Below are 16,096 nucleotides of genomic sequence, written 5' to 3' on the forward strand. Positions count from 1 at the left end.
GTGATAATCTGACCACTAATCTGAGCTAAGAGGTCGTGCTTTCTTCAGATTTACCTCATTAATAGCCGAGCCTCTGTGGTCAGTCTTTCACACGATGCCCGGCTGCTGTTAATGAAAGAGCTCATGCATACACCGATCAGCCATAACATTAAAACCACCTCCTTGTTTCTACACTCACTGTCCATGTTATCAGCTCCACTTACCATATAGAAGCACTTTGTAGTTCTACAATTACTGACTGTAGTCCATCTGTTTCTCTGCATGCTTTGTTACCCCCTTTCATGCTGTTCTTCAATGGTCAGGACCCCCACAGGACCACCACAGAGCAGGTATTATTTAGGTGGTGGATGATTCTCAGCACTGCAGTGACACTGACATGGTGGTGGTGTGTTAGTGTGTGTTGTGCTGGTATGAGTGGATCAGACACAGCAGCGCTGCTGGAGTTTTTAAACACCTCACTGCCACTGCTGGACTGAGAATAGTCCACCAACCAAATATATCCAGCCAACAGTGCCCCGTGAGCAGCGTCCTGTGACCTCTGATGAAGGTCTAGAAGATGACCGACTCAAACAGCAGCAATAGACGAGCGATCGTCTCTGACTTTACATCTACAGGGTGGACCGACTAGGTAGGAGTGTCTAATAGAGTGGACAGTGAGTCTGATCCACTCATACCAGCACAACACACACTAACACACCACCACCATGTCAGTGTCACTGCAGTGCTGAGAATCATCCACCACCTAAATAATACCTGCTCTGTGGTGGTCCTGTGGGGGTCCTGACCATTAAAGAACAGCATGAAAGGAGCTAACAAAGCATGCAGAGCATGGACTACAGTCAGTAATTGTAGAACTACAAAGTGCTTCTATATGGTAAGTGGAGCTGATGGTAGGAAACTAGGAGGTGGTTTTAATGTTATGGCTGATGAGTGTATATGGAAACCACTCAAAATATTTATATAATAATAAATTATATTAATTATTTAACTACAAAGAAATCTTGACCTCAGAGTCCCCCCAAAAACTTAAATTCTTAGAAGTAATAGGACTTAAAAGCCCTTACCATTGCTTAAACACCCTAATCCACATATACTCTTTATAAATATATGGAATAAAGACTTGATAAAGGCACAAATTCCAACAAAAGCTTCATAAATTGTGGAATAAGGTGTCAAACAAGCTGATGATCACCTGACCGTACCAGGAGATCGTGATTTTAGGATCCTGAGGGTTTTTAATCGCAGTAATAACACGACTGTTTGATATACACATGTTCCAGGTAAGTGTTTGGTGTTCGGAACCTTGCAGCAGAGAAAGCCATCATGTCCATCGGCTAAACCTGTAATCCAAATTGGGCGTGGCCCTGGCTGTCTGACCTGGGGGTTTTTCTGGCTTTCTGATGAGTCCCAACACCAGTTTTGTTCCCCTTGCTGTGCCGAACCCTCCGTTCGAGCGCCCCACTTATTTTTGCTTGTTGTTTTTGTTTGTTTACGTTTTACCATCCATTGAATCATTTGCTGTGCCCTCCTGATCTGCACTGGACCCCCAGCGGTCACGATGTAATTTGTAAACCCGTCCGAGGCGGCGAACCCCGCCCGTGTAGCTCCTGTTACGGGTGCTTGAGTGAGACCTTGCTTGGCGTGGGCGTTCTCTGCAGATCTCCAGTGCACAGGAATGCCAAGTGTCTCTTCCTGTGTGTGTGTTTTCTTTTTGCTGCTATAACAGCGAGATTGCTGCCGGCTTTGGCATGATTCATAGACCCGATCTGATTGACCTCACGGGGCGGGACAACTCGCGCCCGGGTTCTAGTGTACGTCCATCCGCTAGCTGTGATTGGATGCTCGTGCTCTGCTGTTTTAGGGTCCATTCGTGTATAGTTTCCTGTATGATTCCCAATCATGAAGAAATGTATAAATTAGTCACGTCTAGTTCCCGATGCTGCATTGAGAACCTCCGCTTCATATGCTGTAGAGCCACTGGGCTTTCTTTTCCCTGGGCATGGTGCCCTAATATGCGTAGTAGAACATGCTAGGTAGAAGTGTTCCTCCACCGCGTGGCTCATTGACCAGACAGCAGGAGTTCCTGTCAAAAAGGCGCAATAATTAATAAGGCGATGATCCATCCAGCCTAAGACACCGCCGGAGCGCCCAAGGAAGTTTATTTTAGGCTTCAAACCTGACTGCAGAGTCCAATAGCCTCCGACTTTAGATCTTTAGACCTTAGACAGGTTGGAACTGCATTTTATTACAGTTCAGAGCAAATTTGGCATTACAGATCTTTCATTCCTGGGTCAGACAGCAGATGCCAGCCGTGCCAGCAATCTCTGCTGCACGCGTTCATCACATCCACACAGTGCATGTTCCAGTTTCACTTCCTCTTACCAATCTTGTTTCTTTCTTCATCCTTTTTGTTTTGTTTTCCTCCTCTGTTCTGTCGGTCGCGCCCTTCTCTCGGTCGGATGGCGTGCGTGGGCGCGTACCCGTGTTCACCCCCTCGCCCCGACCCCTCTCCCATCACGATCCAGTTCTGGAGTTTGAACTACGGAAAGCCAAGGAGACCATACAGGCTCTGCGCAACAACCTGACTCAGGCTGCAGGTGGCGTACTTTTCAGATTCCCACACTTCCGTACTGCTTACAGGACGATGAGACGTTATAACCTGAACTTTTTATTATGTTTCGTGTCTTTCTTTCTTTACCTCAGAGTGCGAAATCCCGTCCCAGGAGCGCAAAAACTTCAAATCCAGTCCTGAAGTTCAGGTCAGACACGTTTTCTCTTTAATTACTGACTTTTCGGACTTGCTTTGAGTCTAGGCTGGATGTTTTTTACGTAACGTTCCCCCCTCTGTGCGTCTTGCAGGAACCCATCCGTCCTCTGGAGAAACGAGCCTTAAATTTTTTAGTCAACGAGTATTTACTGAAGAGCGAGTACAAGCTGTCGTCCATCACCTTCTCTGATGAAAATGATGATCAGGTGAGTGTTTGTTGCCGTCTAAAATAAGATATACACCGATCAGCATAACATTAAAACCACCTCCCTGTTTCTACACTCACTGTCCATTTTATCAGCTCCACTTACCATATAGAAGCACTTTGTAGTTCTACAATTACTGACTGTAGTCCATCTATTTCTCTACATACTTTTTTAACCTGCTTTCACCCTGTTCTTCAATAGTCAGGACCCCCACAGGACCCCCACAGAGCAGGTATTATTTAGGTGGTGGATGATTCTCAGCACTGCAGTGACACTGACATGGTGGTGATGTGTTAGTGTGTGTTGTGCTGGTATGAGTGGATCAGACACTGTGTCCACTCACTGTCCACTCTATTAGACACTCCTACCTAGTCGGTCCACCTTGTAGATGTAAAGTCAGAGACGATCGCTCATCTATTGCTGCTGTTTGAGTCGGTCATCGTCTAGACCTTCATCAGTGGTCACAGGACGCTGCCCACGGGGCGCTGTCGGCTGGATATTTTAGGTTGGTGGACTATTCTCAGTCCAGCAGTGACAGTGAGGTGTTTAAAAACTCCAGCAGTGCTGCTGTGTCTGATCCACTCATACCAGCACAACACACACTAACACACCAGCACCATGTCAGTGTCACTGCAGTGCTGAGAATGATCCACCACCTAAATAATACCTGCTCTGTGGTGGTCCTGTGGCGGTCCTGACCATTGAAGAACAGCATGAAAGGTGGTAACAAAGCATGCAGAGAAACAGATGGACTACAGTCAGTAATTGTAGAACTACAAAGTGCTTCTATATGGTAAGTGGAGCTGATACAATAGACAGTGAGTGTAGAAACAAGGAGGTGGTTTTAATGTTTAACAGTTGTAGCCTAGCGGTTAAGGTGCTAGACTAGTAATCAAACGGTTGCTGGTTTAAGCCCCACCACTGCCAGCTTGCCACCGTTGGGCCCTCGAGCAAGGCCCTTGTAAATGTCGTAACCGTGTGCGACTGTGTTTTCTGTCCACGTAGGATTTTGAGTTGTGGGACGACGTGGGACTGAACATCCCCAAACCTCCAGATCTGCTGCAGCTCTACCGAAACTGCGGCAGCGGCCAGTATTCTCACCGGGAGACGGCGGACGTAGGAGTGGGCGTGGACGCTGACGACTTCCCCGTGGACTACATTACCCAGGAGTCTGTGCAGAAAACGGAAACCGTCCAGGTATACATTTTATATCGGTGGGTAGCACTGTCTCCTCACAGCGAGAAGGTCCTGGGTTCGATCCCCAGGCGGGGCGGTCCGGGTCCTTTCTGTGTGGAGTTTGCATGTTCTCCCCGTGTCTGTGTGGGTTTCCTCCGGGAGCTCCGGTTTCCTCCCACAGTCCAAAAACATGCAGTCAGGTTAATTGGAGACACTAAATTGCCCTATAGGAGAATGAGTGTGTGTGTCTGCCCTGTGATGGACTGGCGCCCCGTCCAGGGTGTTACTGTGTGCCTTGCGCCCATTGAAAAGCTGGGATAGGCTCCAGCCCCCCCCTCTTCTGAGAAGGCTTCTCACAACACAAGACTTTGAAGTAGGGGAAGTGGAGCTGAAGTGTGGGAATTTGTGCCATGTCAGTCAACACTGATTTTGCACTGATTTTAATGGGCCTTCCCTAAACTGTTCCTGCCAAGTTGAAAGCATCTAATTTCCTTTATATAACTGATTTATTACACCTGTTAGCAACTGTTCTGGCTGAAGCACATGGGGTGTCCCAATACTTTTGTCCATACAATGCATTTAAAAATGAGGTTAAACAAGTTGTAGTTGTTCGTGAACACTGGAAGCTGACGTCTCTCTCTCTCTCTCTCTCTCTCTCTCTCTCTCTCTCTCTCTCTCTCTCTCTCTCCTCTTCTCTCTCTCTCTCTCTCTCTCTCTCTCTCCTCTTCTCTCTCCTCTTCTCTCTCTCTCCTCTTCTCTCTCTCTCTCTCTCCTCTTCTCTCTCTCTCCTCTCTCTCTCTCCTCTTCTCTCTCTCTCCTCTCTCTCTCTCCCTCCTCTCTCTCTCTCTCTCATCTCTCTCTCTCCTCTCTCTCTCCTCTCTCCTCTCTCTCTCCTCTCTCTCTCCTCTCTCAGCAGAAGGAGGTGGTGCAGGAGCTGGAGTACCAGATCAACCTGCTGAACAGCGAGAAACAAACTCTGGCTGAGCAGATAAAAAAATTACAAAGGTGAGAAGCGTGGCGTGAACCACGGGCGCGTGCGAATTTTGATCTCCGTTGAGGTTAATCATTCAACCGGGAACGCGAGAGCAGCGTCCTCCAGATATTAGCAAGGAATAAAAAGCAGCTTTAGGGCACTGGCTACGTCCTACCTTTTGATATGAGCGGTCGACACCGATACGAACGGCCCAATGTCATTAAATCTCTGTTGCAAGAGTCAAATGAGCAATTTTTCTCGTCTTATTGACCGTTTTGTCTTCTGATCTGATTGAATTTGAGTCTTCTGTCCATGCAGCTTGTTGTAAGCTCAGTCTGAGAGCAATATTCGGTGACCTGCAAACTGCTTTGCGTCACCAGACCTTCAGCTGTTTGCACATTTTTTGGAAATCGCTCTGGATAAGGGCGGCACGGTGGCTCGGTGGGTAGCACCGTCGCCTCACAGCAAGAAGGTCCTGGGTTCGATCCCCTCTCTCGTGTCTGTGTGGGTTTCCTCCTGGAGCTCCGGTTTCCTCCCACAGTACAAAGACGTGTAATAAATAAATAATAACGGTCTGGATAAAATACCTCTTTCATGAAAGCGGTCAGGGTTTCGGCAGGTCAGGTGCCATCTGGAAACACTGGGCAGGGTGCTGATACATTGCAGGGCATCAAACATTCACCCATTTACTTATATACACCAGAGAAACTGCAGACCTGATCAGGCGTAACGACCCGACTGACCACGTAGAAGTGTCTCCGAAACAGCAAGGTGTGCACGCAGGCAGCCATGGTGAGCGCCCACCCACAGCTGGGCATGCCAGATGACTCAAAAGAAACAATTGAACATGTCTGAGGGAGGGAAGGTTGGATTGGGTTCCTCTTTACGTCTCGTATTGGTTTCTCCGTCTGATCTAATCCCACGTCCGATTGTGTTTTTTGTTCGGTGTGTTTCAGTGAGATCCAGGACCTGCAGAGGAGCGTTTCGTCTCCCCCTGTACCCCCAGCGGAGCCCGACGAGTCGCGTTTCGACTGCAGCCGAGCTCCCACGGATAACGGCCAGTATCTGGATATACGTGGAGTCACAGAGGCCGACAGCACTACGGATTATAAATCTAAAGCTGCCACGAGCACCAGCACCACCACTACTACCAACACTACCACCACGAGCTCTACTGCACCAGTTAGTGGGAACTCCGCTCCGTCTTCACAGAGCCACAGCAAGTTTAAGCGGCCCGACCAGCACAGCAAAGGGCCCGTGCAGTTCGACCAGCCAAACAGGTGCTACTCGATTTACCGAATTCATCGTGTATGTATAAGTCGGTTACGTGTGGATGTTAGTAGCTGCCTGTTGCATCTAGCTTGTGTGGTATTGAACCAGTTACAGTCACAGCTCAGTACACCAAGTCCTTTAAGTCCCAGTAAAGGTTCTACTCACCCTTTAAAGCTCACCATTGAAGAGTATTAGGCGGATTTAGGCCCCCCCCCCCCCCCCCCCTTTTTTAACATATATTATATAAAAACGAACACACCCAGAACGGCTCTAGAGAATCCACGATAGCTCTAGTTCTTAAAGTCTCACAGTCTATGCAGTTCTCATATATTCTCAGAAAATTAGGTCTTCAGTTATGCCATAGCCAGCACTCCTGGGTTCTAGAAAGCATAACTGGCTAGGTTTTCTTTTCATTATGGAACTATTAGTGCCCCTGTATGCTAAAGACCTGAGAAATATGTGCTGCAGGGCTCACAGGCTACACAAAGTTCCCTGAAAATGTAAAAATTAAAAATCATTATTATAATTTCCCAATATTGATCTTTTGCCTCTACCGTTGTGACAACTCTGCAAGCCGAGTGGAACAGAGAAGCGTTCATACCTGCACACACAAGAAAATTTATGTTTTTTTTAATTGGGCGAATGCAAAATCATTTTTTTTATATTTATATTTATTCATTTTTGTCCTTATTCTTATTCTAAAGTGGATTTTTTTCCCCGTTGTTGCATCTAATGACCGCTAGGTGTCAGCACTGCACCATAAAAAAAAAAATCATATTCGCACCCTTGAACCTCAGTCCTCAGAGATGTTCCTAATCATCATGTTTTTGCATAAATCATAAATCAGGAGTGTCAAACTCAGATCCTGGAGGAGAAAGCACAAAAAGTAAGCTTAGACAGCTCTTGGTAATTAACATGTGAATCGAATCAGGGGTGTCGAAGGAAGGAAGGAAGGAGAGTTCTGATCTGATCTGATCTTCCTGCTCAGTTTGCGTGTGTGCTCGGTAATTAGATCCAGAGTGCTGACAGGCTCTCAATTCCCTTTCATCATCACCGTAACCCGGTCGGCATCAGCACATTTACAGTACGAACGGAGTTAAAGCCTGAGTCAGCTTGTATGAAGCGTGCTCTGTGTGTGTTTTTTGCAGGAAGCTGGCTCCGGCCTTCCACCAAGAGCTTTTGTCCTTCTGCAGAATGTCTGCTGACAGTCGTCTCGGCTCGGAGGTGAGCGCACTCCAATTACACACACACACACACCTGTACACCTATTCTCACACACACACACACACACACACACACACACACACACTATTTGACACCGCCGTTAATGGGCAGTCATGCACTCATAAGCACAGTCTGTGAGAAGTGAATGAATAACAGTCGTGATGACTGTACAGTTTGCTGAAATGCTTTCCTGGCGTGAATATTATGCCAGCATTCTTAACCGAGTCATTAAAATAAAGCTTAGATTACACACTTCGTATTATTGCATCGTTCCGGCAAGTTCTAACAGAGAACCCAACACGAACACCATTCTTTTGCTTCCATAACAGGAGGGAATTGGGTGTTTGGATTTTGCAGAAGCCACAGTGTATTCATACGATTCATACGGGAGCTCGCCGCGGATATTCATTATGTTCGGATTTATTTTAGATCTAGACCGGGGTGCCCAGTAGTCGATCGCGATCACACAGTGCATGCTGGTAGATCGCACCTCATTCAGACATGAAATGTGGCCACTGTTTCTGTCATTTGCGCCTTGTTACAACAGCTACAGCTGAAGCGAATCTAGAAATCATTCATCAGTAGCCAGTTTGCACCATTTTTGCATAATTTTTGCATTGTTCCTTTTGTAACCTGCACTGTTTGTGAGGACGAGTGCGCGACCAAGCACAGAGGAACCAAAAACGGTTCGATTCGACATCAATCTGACATTCATATGAAGTCAAGCGCCTCTGCTGGACAATTTTGGAACCTGCTGGCTGAGGGAAAATATCCACAGGTAAGAAAATGTGCCAGCGTTTTTGGATCGACCGACTTGTGTGAATCAGCCTTTTCCCACATGAAAATAATGCATCAACAGGTCGACGTGATCGACATGAAATGTGGCCACTGTCTTTCTTCATTCGTGGTTTGTTAGCACAGCGACGCCTGAAGCGAATCTAGAAAGTTTTCATTCATCACTAGCCAGTTTGCACCATTTATGTGAGGATGAGTGCTCGACCAAGCACAGAGGAACCAAAAACGGTTCGATTCGACATAATCTGACAGTCATATGAAGTCAAGCGCTTGTGCTGGACAATTTTGGAACCTGCTGGCTGAGGAAAAATATCCAAACGTGAGACAGCGTTTTTGGATCGACCTACTTGTGTGAATCAGCATTTTCCCACATGAAAATAATGAAGTGTAAATATCGCTCCACCCTTACTGATGAACACTTGGAAGCTCGAGAATTGGCATCAGCAGCTCCTGTCCAGACTATATAAACCTGACCGACACCCTTCCGAGCAAATCATCAATATAAAAGTAAAGCTGGATATCAATATAGGGCTCTCAAGCCATGAAAGTGTGGGCACCCCTGATCTAGACTACAGATGCTCGGGTTGGGTTGAATCCCTAATTCAAAATCGTTTCCCCCCCAATACTGATATTTTGCCAAATCGTACTCATTTTTACACATACGTGTCTGTAGCGCTGACGCGGTTCATGCGGCTGATGTTTCAGGTGTCCCGTATCGCCGACAGCGAGGAGAGTGTGATGCTGATGCTGGGTCGCTGTCTTCCTCACATCGTGCCCAACGTCCTGCTGGCTAAACGCGAGGTAACGCCACACCCCCGTACGTCCTCTCACCCCCTCCGGTCCCGATCCGGCGCCGACTCGGCTGATTTGCTCGTGTCACGTCGTCCATCTCCATGTCTGAGTTGTTGTTTTGTTTGTTTGTTCGGGCGCACTCACTCATTTATTCTCTCGCTTTGGTGCATGCTTCTCTGCGCGCTGTTAGAGAATGGTTGTGCATCTGTGTCAGGTGAGTGGATCGCATGCACGCTGCTACGCCAACCCTTCTCCATCTGTGTGAGGTGTGTGTGTGTGTGCGCTTGTGTGTGTGTGTGTGTGTGTGTGTGTGTGCTCACCTTCCTTTACTTTCCTACTTTTAAATATTATGTTTGTTGTATATTTGTTAAATGCAAACCATTTGTTCAGCAGTTGTAGCCCAGCGGTTAAGGTACTGGACTAGTACTGTTGGGCCCTTGAGCAAAGCCCGTAACCCTTGATTTCTCAGCCTGTATACTGTCACACGTCTGCTAAATGCCTAAAATGTAAATGTATTCTGGCCATGCATTTCTTTCATGCTCTTTTTCCCTCTCCTTGCTTCTCTGTGCCCGACTAATCTCATGGTACCAGGTTGTTTCTACCAAGATATAGACTTTTAGAAGCAAGTTTAGCCATCAGTGCCCAGCTGTAGACATGCTCTTCTAAATAAATAGGCACAAATTCCCACAGATATACTCCAGAATCTGTAGCATTTATAGTCCCGGTTTCTTGGTTCAGATCTTCTACAGACACGTTATCCAGCAACGTAAACATTTCATTTTTCATTGTTTGAAAACCGAAATATGGTCACCCTCGGCCCCCTTAGGTGGAATAATCTTCACTTTTAGTAACCGATGTTAATTGGGGAATTTCTGACACCAGCACTCGATAATTAATCTCTCAGCACTGAGGTGTGTGTTAATAATCACACCTCATGTGGGTCGTATTTATTTATCTATCATTATTGCTTCTCTGCGTAGACGAAACGCATATATGTGCACTTAGACGCCCGTCTCACCTGCCGGGTGTGTCCTGCGACCCCCTTTCCCCCTCCCAGGTCCCTGCTTTGCATAGTGGACTCGTCTTTAACTGGTTCGGTGACGGTTTGAATCTTTGTTGTTGGTTTGTTTTCTTTGCCTGAGCGAACCGAACGATGCGGGCGCAGGAGGGCAAACTTCCTCATTCCTCATTCCTCATCCCTCATTCCCGCTTTCACTCCCTGGACTTTGAGCGTTTTCTGTTAACCCTGCCTCGCTCATGTTCCCTTCCACACGAACTAAGGCACACCCTCGAGGTCTGAAATGTGGCACCCGGTGCAGAACAATAGGCTCTTCAGTGCTGGTTTTAACACCTGCCTGTGAGTTTTTTAACACACGTTATTGCAGAGATAATGAACCAGCATTTGGCGAGTGTTAACGAAAATTCCCGCCGAGTTACTGATTACCGCGCAACGTCAGGTGCACCATCCTAAATTCAGTTCCAGGAATCATTTGAAGGATTAAACAGCCCTGCAAAGATAATTATTTGGACGTAATTGTGCACATTTTGCAAATGTACAGCACTTTATAATTTATATCTATTTAGCGGACGCTTTTATCCTAAGTGACGTACAGTACTGTGACAGTGTGTTGTCTAAGCTATTGAAGGTGAAGGGCCTTGCTCAAGGGCCCAACAGTGGCATCCTGGCAGTGGTGGGGTTTGAACAAGCAATCTTTTGATTACTAATCCAGTTCCTTAACCGTTAGGCTACAACTGCCCTAAAATGCTTACATGTGGTGAACAGTGGCTCCAGAAGCTCGGTGCGTGGACCGGCGCCAAACTAAATGTTTCTCAACGGGCCCGGGGTGCACCGCCCTCTCCCAGGTGCTCAACCGTCAGCCGCTGGCTTTTATCTCGGCTCAGGGGGGAGGCGGATGGTAGCAGAAGTAGAACACGGTTGAGAAATCTCGGCCGGCGAGAGTAAACCCTCAGAGCGTAGGAAACGAACGGCGAGTCCAGATAAACAGGCCCGGAGTCTGACCGCAGGTTTGGTTAGCTCTGCTGTCTCGATGTCTTCGTTTCGCGGTGTTTACTCACAGTCCGGGTTTGAAGGTGTGGCACTGTGAGTCAGGCGTCATTTGAGGGATCAGTGGGATCTAAGAACCTTTTCTCTTCTGTGTGTTTCGCAACGTCTGCTCTCCGCGGGCTGGTTTGTCACCCTGTTCACTTCTAAAACATAAATAATGAATTATTACTAACTGAATAACAGCGTTAACTCAGGACGGGTGGCTAAAAGCAGCTTAAATAGAAGGTTGAGTAACTTCATGCATCCTGGGAGCCCTGAGTTTTATTTTTACCTCTGATTACTGTTAGCTTTCAGGTACTTTGATTTCCTCATGCAGCTCAAAAGCATGCAAAAAGTAGATTGGCTGTGTTGCGGGTTTATGATACCCTGCCGAAACAAACATACATTGTTACATTGACATTTTGGTACCAGTAACTACATGTACAGTTTAAGGACCTGGATTGATTGATTACTGTGACTTTACAGGCTGGAACTAATGTTCCACTGATTACTGTATCATTTAAGAACCAGAGAACCACAATCTGATTGGTCACAGAGGCGTTCTAGATGGGAACTGCGATCCGTCTGGTTATAAACAGAATTGGTGTTGGATGCATCACCTGTGGTCTGAATGGCTGCGTTCCAATATCTACCTGGCACTTCAGTTGTGCCCTGTAGGAGTGTTTTCTATTGTGGCAACAAAGCACCCGTTAATAACAGTAGCGCTGGGATGGAAACTGCAGTCCAAGTTGGTTACACCTCGGCACCTGGGGTGGGAAGGCAGCCGTTTAGATTTAGGTTTAGTCTGATATTTTGGCACCTCGGTAGCCTATTACAGCTTAAAATCGTCCCTAGATGCACGACAAAGACCTACAGAAATTCAAAAAGTTGGATTAGTAAATAAAATGCTAATAAAAAGACGAAGCAGTCGTTTGTGAGCATTGTTTTATAGGCATTTGATTTTGAACATTTTTGGAATGTTCCTGGTAAACCAGACGGGCTTTGTAGTAAGAGAGTGCGCACATGCTAGACTGGCCGGCCTGCAGTCCAGAACTGTCTCTGATTAAAAATGTGTAGCGTGTTACAACATTGTTACAACATTGTTAAGCAGCTAAAGTGTTATATCAGGGTTATAAAACCTAATAATGCTCGTCAGGAACACACACTATTATTCACTGCTGTGCACTGAAGGTAAGTCCTGTGTCGTTCCCTCTCTCCGTCCTTGAACCCTGCTTTTCGGTGTGGGCGTGATGACGTGTGTGTGTGTAAGGAACGGTCCGGTGATCCGGTCTCACGTCTGGCCGTACGCTTGTGTTGCAGGAGCTCATTCCGCTGATCCTGTGCACGGCCTGCCTCCACCCCGAGCCCAAGGAGAGAGACCAGCTACTTCACATCCTCTTCAACCTCATCAAGAGACCCGATGACGAGCAGAGGTGCGTAAGGGGTTCGTTTAACACCGACTGTAGTGTACTACTGTAGTTAGGAGAGCCCTCCAAAAATGTGAGGGTGAGGGTATATTAGATGTCGGGCTGATGAGGTTCATCGTAGTTCTCGTGCTGAAGGCAGCCGATGGGATCGGTGTGAGGACCTGATGGACTTTGATGATGGACAAATCATTATGGACAGACGACTGGGTTGTTCTAATTTACACCTTTGGGATGAATTAGAACAATGACTGAATGGGTTCAGTTTCCCACCGACGTCTTGTTAAAGCCTTTCCCAGAAGTGTGACCAAAGTATTGCTACCGAAGGCTGGGATTAAAGTAGAATATCAGACAAAGCTCATTGTCGCGTGTCCACGTACTTTTGGCTCCAGACTGTGATTGCAGAATTTAGCCCGGAGCTCCACAAAACGCCTCCCGAACAGACAGACGTTGAGAAACGGGGGGAGCAGGCATACATGGGAAATGCTGACTCGCTTTCCTGGGATTATTGCATTTTCAAAATTGTCCACGTATTGCTTCACTTTATTTACTTTTGTACCAGTGAGGTCATCGGTGCTGCAAAAAGAAGGGGTGTCTGCATACTTTTGCAAATACGGCTTAGAAATGGCGCTCAATTTAGTGCAGACGCTTTTATCCAAAGCGACTTACAGTACTGGGAAAGTATACAGTCGGAGCGATTGAGGGTTAAGGGCCTTGCTCAAGGGCCCAACAGCAGCAACCTGGCAGTGGTGGGGCTTGAACCGGCAACCTTCTGATTACAGGTCCAGTACCTTAACCACTAGGCTACGGCTTGCCACGTTATGGTTGAATTCTATTACGCTAGATCTGGGTTTGGCTCCCTGTTCCGGGTGTAACTGCTTTGCGCCCAGTGTTTCCCAGTGAACCCTGACCCACAGCGACCCCGACCAGGATAAAGCGGTTGATGAAAATAAAAATGGACTCATATACTCTATAATTCTGCATATGTCAAGCACCAGTAATGGAGCTCAACAGCTAGTGTTTATTGAGCCAAGCACAGAGAGCAGTGCTCCCAGTAGTCATATTACACACGTTCAAGCCCAAAGCAATCCCCTTAAGCCTAATTCTTGTTCTGATTAAACCTCTGTTCCATTGTTAGGATTGAAAACACACGCCAGCCAATCAGAAAGCAGGATATATATATATATGGTTTTGAAATAACCCTCATACTTTTTTTTCCTAGGCAAATGATCCTGACGGGCTGTGTGGCTTTCGCCCGGCATGTGGGTCCGACGCGGGTGGAGGTGGAACTATTACCCCAGTGCTGGGAACAGGTCGGTGTTTTCACCCCCCACGAACCCACACACGTTTACGTACTGTATGCGCACGTACGGGGGGGGGGGTGACAGGGGGGCAAGGAAGTGTTCCGATTATCATGACCTCATGATATATTTCTTGTAAATATATTAAAGCTGGCATTCTGTGCCAACCACAAAACCCTGACCCTGCACTAACCGGCCTAATCTCAAAACTACAGACACAATAATGATTCTCTTGGTTCTTTAAAAAATATAAATGATTTTTTTTCCTTGTATTTTCTCCCTCTCACTTTTTCCTCTCAAAAACATGTCATGAGTTCGAATCTCAGCTCTGCTATTGTCCGACCGGGTGCCTGTACAGAGACGGGGGAGAAATGCGTGACTCTCCGTGCACGATACGGATCTCTGTATGAACCCGCCTCGTGCTGGTGAAATATTAGCATTCGAATACTAGACTGCAGCATTATAGACGAATTACGATCTGGTAATTGGATATGACTAAATTGGGAGAAAATGCAACAAAACCCAAGGGAAATACAGGATGCTCACTCACTTCATCATCAAAGCGTTAATGATAACAAACTAACGCCCTCTGTGTGTGTGTTTCCAGACATGATTGCCCCCGTAGTTAGACTTAATTGTTTGTATACATTTATTTACGTTAACGTGACACCGCATCGAACAGAAAGCAGTCATTTCCACCACGAAAGGAGGTGGAAGCTGGAAAACACTGAAAAATAAGGAAAGCAATCCTGCGGTCAGAACATACTCACTCAAGCCGTGTTGTGTCTCTTTCTTAGATAAACCACAAGTACCCGGAGAGGAGGCTGCTGGTGGCGGAGTCTTGTGGAGCGTTGGCGCCCTACCTGCCCGTAAGAACTCGCTCACATTACCGGCAGAACATCATCATCGCACAACGAGGGCGTTCACTGGCTCTCATACGCCCATCTTAACAGTGACCTGATTGTTAGTGAAGCTGCAGTGTGGGTCGTTTGGGGATTTGGAGACTCCTGTGGTAGAAAGGTGTTATTGCAGGGAACTTTTTGAAGCAGCTTTGCCAAAGCACCAGAATTCGGGTGGTGGTAAAGTGCCAGTAAATTCATGTTGTGTTTGTGTTTACGAGTCTGAACAAATAGGACCTGGCAGATCGGATTTGGAATTTATGGTCACTAGAAACAACAATATTGATTTAAAGCTTTTTGGCTTCAAAAAACCCTATAGAAATATCTTACGACAGCTGTACTTTAATACAGATGTTGAATTCCAACTACTGGCTGTTCTAACTCAGTTATTAAGGTACTAAACTAGTAATCAGAAGGTTGCCGATTGAAGCCCCACCAAGTTGCCGCTGTTGGACCCCTGAGCAACGTTCAATTGCTCGATTTGTGTTAAGTCACAATTGTGAGTCATTTTAGATAAAAGCGTTTGCTAAACACCGGAATGGGATTGAAGCGGTGCTCAGGGGGAGCAGCGAGAGAAACCGCTAGCACACCAGCGCTGAGATTCTGAACTTCCCGGTTCGAACCGGTTCTATCAGGCATAATTGGTTAATGCCGACAGCAGACGGTGACCTTGGCTGCCCAGGGCGCCTGTACAGAAGGTGGAGGAGCGCAGAGATTGGGGCGTGGCTCTTCATACGCGATGCCGACCTCCACCGAAGTATGGGTAAATAAGAAGGGATTGGTAGGACTGCACACATGTCGGAAGGAGTGTGTGTGTCAGGCGAATATACACCCTCCTTGGACGCCGTCGGGGTCCCCAGCAGTGGATTGGCTAAGCTAAATTGGGAGGAAAAGGGGGTAAAAAGCGTGGAAACTAAAATATTTGGCCGCTTTGGCATGACAAATGGCTCGGTTAGAGGGTGGATGGGAAATCTATAAGAACCTGAAGTTAACTGCTTTGATTAAAAAACCTTCACACTTTTGGAGTCGTGGAACTGATTTGATTTGAAGTCGTATCATTATTTTATTGCCTAAAATGAATTCCCTGAGTTACTAACCGAACCAGGAATGCTGAGGCGGTGTGGCGTAACGGTACCAGCAGTGCCTGACTATAAACTAGCTATACTTGACAACTTTCCGATTGTGCTATATACAGTGTATCACAAAAGTGAGTACACCCCTCA

At 46.8% G+C, this 16,096-nt stretch overlaps 1 protein-coding gene across 5 annotated transcripts in view; it reads left to right on the top strand.

Annotated features, from left to right (window-relative positions):
* Positions 1 to 16,096, top strand: part of relch (RAB11 binding and LisH domain, coiled-coil and HEAT repeat containing) — a 36,640-nt gene that overhangs the window by 4,954 nt on the left and 15,590 nt on the right. For 3 of the 5 annotated variants that reach the window (XM_062985376.1, XM_062985372.1, XM_062985371.1), the window contains exons 3-13: positions 2,526 to 2,597; positions 2,704 to 2,759; positions 2,860 to 2,973; positions 3,979 to 4,170; positions 5,063 to 5,154; positions 6,079 to 6,402; positions 7,543 to 7,618; positions 9,119 to 9,214; positions 12,570 to 12,682; positions 13,896 to 13,986; positions 14,772 to 14,843. In XM_062985376.1, coding sequence (XP_062841446.1) covers positions 2,526 to 2,597; positions 2,704 to 2,759; positions 2,860 to 2,973; positions 3,979 to 4,170; positions 5,063 to 5,154; positions 6,079 to 6,402; positions 7,543 to 7,618; positions 9,119 to 9,214; positions 12,570 to 12,682; positions 13,896 to 13,986; positions 14,772 to 14,843 — 1,298 coding nt within the window. The remainder of the gene's footprint in view (positions 1 to 2,525; positions 2,598 to 2,703; positions 2,760 to 2,859; positions 2,974 to 3,978; positions 4,171 to 5,062; positions 5,155 to 6,078; positions 6,403 to 7,542; positions 7,619 to 9,118; positions 9,215 to 12,569; positions 12,683 to 13,895; positions 13,987 to 14,771; positions 14,844 to 16,096) is intronic. The other 2 variants (XM_062985374.1, XM_062985373.1) reach the window with 2 other exon arrangements.

Source organism: Trichomycterus rosablanca, chromosome 23 (genome assembly GCF_030014385.1).
Source record: "Trichomycterus rosablanca isolate fTriRos1 chromosome 23, fTriRos1.hap1, whole genome shotgun sequence".
In the NCBI taxonomy this organism is placed as follows: domain Eukaryota; kingdom Metazoa; phylum Chordata; class Actinopteri; order Siluriformes; family Trichomycteridae; genus Trichomycterus; species Trichomycterus rosablanca.